This window comes from Bison bison, unplaced genomic scaffold (assembly GCF_000754665.1).
Source record: "Bison bison bison isolate TAMUID 2011002044 unplaced genomic scaffold, Bison_UMD1.0 scf7180017846046, whole genome shotgun sequence".
NCBI classification, from domain to species: Eukaryota; Metazoa; Chordata; class Mammalia; order Artiodactyla; family Bovidae; genus Bison; species Bison bison.
Window position 1 is genome coordinate 8,047 of NW_011476619.1, and position 2,725 is coordinate 10,771.

General features: G+C 50.2%; 1 protein-coding gene across 1 annotated transcript; it reads right to left on the reverse strand.

Annotated features, from left to right (window-relative positions):
* Positions 1–1,239: 1,239 nt before the first annotated feature.
* Positions 1,240–2,178, reverse strand: LOC104987454 (olfactory receptor 12-like). Its single transcript, XM_010838399.1, has one exon. It carries the CDS (start codon positions 2,176–2,178, stop codon positions 1,240–1,242), a length of 939 nt encoding a protein of 312 aa, XP_010836701.1.
* Positions 2,179–2,725: the final 547 nt, after the last annotated feature.

Below are 2,725 nucleotides of genomic sequence, written 5' to 3' on the forward strand. Positions count from 1 at the left end.
AATAATTTTGGAGAACTCAAAGCGAAGACAAATGGGGCCAACAGATACCTTGGAGTGTGCTGGGAATAAGTGATGGTGAGTAGCAATTTGATGCTTGGGTGTGGGCTCCTCCCCACAGTTCTCCTGAGCAAGAGATGGAGAATTATGATCAGAGACCACTCCCAAGTTCACTGGACAAGTTCCTTGTAGTAACCATGGGAGTGGATGACGCTACCAATGAAAGACACCATGAGGAGGCCTCTGGGCCCTGAGTCCAGGCTGTGTGTTGGGTCCATGGAGCACGAGGATGGATCTCTGAATGGGCAGGTCAAGATTGAGGGACCAGGCTCCTGGGGAGTGCAGGACAGGACTAGAAAGTTATGTTCCCTGCCAAGAAAGTTCACCATCTCTTAGCAACCCCTGATTTCTTCTGCAGCCACCAGAATAATGTTAATAACATTACCCTTATTAACAGATGTCTGTGCTGACAAAGCACCATTTGTCAGGGTCATAAGTAGTCAGGACAGTGTCACCTGCCAGGCTATGTGGTAAAGGGTCAGTTGAGCTTTGAGAATCAAGCATCCACGTTGACTCCCTGGGGTTCCCAGCTGCTGTCTGAGGGGAGAAACCCAGGACAGGGTGCACTGAGAGCCTCTGAAGCCAGGCACAGGTGCACCCTGCTGCCTCGTTGGTGCGGTAGTATCAGTGAACAGGAGGGGAAGGTGGAAGAACAACCACACTGCAGAATTAAGGGGGAACCTGGTCTTCCTAACTCCTCCTAATTGGCAGTAGTAATCTCAGGCTACCACGAAGGAAGATGCGAGGCTGAGTGTGCTAAAACCCCCCTTCTAGGTGGTCCAGGGGAGAATTCTGAGCACACATTTGCATTCAATTCAGGAAAGAAGTGAAGGAAATGGCCAGAGACTTTGTCTAGTTATGTACCTTCACTGGTAGAGTTGAACTTGGGACACATACTATGCCTCAAAGACTCTCTGTTCGTCACTCTACCTACAAAGTTCAAGATTAGAGTCATGCCCCATTGATGATATTAATTTTCTGATGCCAAAGAAAATGTCTCATTCACTTTGTATCTCACACTCAAAATGAGCGGCCGATGGTATGTGAAGGATTGAATGAAATGTTGGATGAAAGAATGAATTGAGGGAATAAGGAACAAATTCTTCCAACCAAACCTAGTGCCTCCCATGAAGCTATCTTGTCCTGACATCAAGATGCACTGCCCCTTCTGGCCACACTCCTTCACGTGGCTGTGTGCTTCTGGCCCAGTCTCCACAGGGCATCCTTCACCTCCTTGTTTCTCAGACTGTAGATGAGGGGGTTGAGCATCGGGATGACCAGGGTGTAGAAAACAGAGACCATCTTGCCCTGCTCCATGGACTCCACAGCTCCTGGCTGGACATACATGACAAAAACTGTCCCATAATAGATGGACACAGCTGTCAAGTGGGAGCCGCAGGTGGAGAAGAGCTTGTGTCTCCCTCTTCCTGATCGCATCTTCAGGATGGTCACTGTGATGTAGCCATAGGAGGTGAGGATCACAAGTATGGAGCCCACAGTTATAAGCCCACAAAGGCCAAACATGACCAGCTCATTGATGGTAGTGTCAGCACAGGCAAGCTTAAGTAAGGGAAGCACATCACAGAAGAAGTGGTCGATGTGGTTGGAGCTGCAGAATGGGAGGCTGAATGTGAAGCTGGTCTGAATAATGGAGTTGACACAGCCCCCACAGTAGGTGCCCAATACCAGGCAGGCACACACCGAAGGGCGCATGGAGATAGGGTAGCACAGGGGGCTGCAGATGGCCACTAAGCGGTCGTAGGCCATCACGGCCAAGAGGAATGCCTCAGTGGTGCCCACCATGGAGAAGAAGAAGAACTGAGTGGCACATCCTGCAAAGGTGATGACCTTGGAGGAGGACAGGAAGTTGGCCAGGGTTTTGGGGTAGATGACAGATGAGTAGCACAAGTCCACAAAGGAGAGGTTCTTGAGGAAGAAGTACATTGGGGAGTGCAGACGGGCATCCAGGATGACGACCACGATCATGGTGAGGTTCCCCAGGATGGCCACCACGTACAGGGCCAGGAACAGAGCAAACAGCAAGGCCTGGGTCTGAAATCCATCCAGTACAAACTTCTGCAAAGGCATCGCTGAAAGGTTTCTATTTCCATAGGGTGACATTTCCCTGAACTGGGCGATAGGAGCAGAGAGTAAAGAGCAGGAGAGAGATAGTGAGATGGAACAGGTCAAGGTCACACGGTGATCCTCCCGTGGATCACACACACCCTTCCGTGTTTCACTGCCCACTGACCAACACACTATCCACTGCCCATTCCTCCTTTCAGATGAGCTCAGACTGACCTGAAACTGTAAACATTTCCACTGACTTGCACCTTCATAATCATGCATGGAGCCCTCCCTCTCCGGGAGACTCTGAGCTGTTGTCATGGGGTTTGTCCAGGGCTCCTCCAGAGCTGAGTGTCTACTGTGTAAGTATGGCTTGCGTCTCCTGGTCATTTATGAGGAACATGTTTTCCCTCCCCATGGGGATACTTCTGAGTCGTGCCATTTCTACACTTTGAGTATCTAATACTGCACGTTCTGTTCCTTATTTTGAGTGAAGTGAGTGAGTGAAGTCACTCAGTCATGTCCAACTCTTTGCGACCCCATGGACTGTAGCCCACCAGGCTCCTCAGTCCATGGGATTCTCCAGGCAAGAATACTGGAG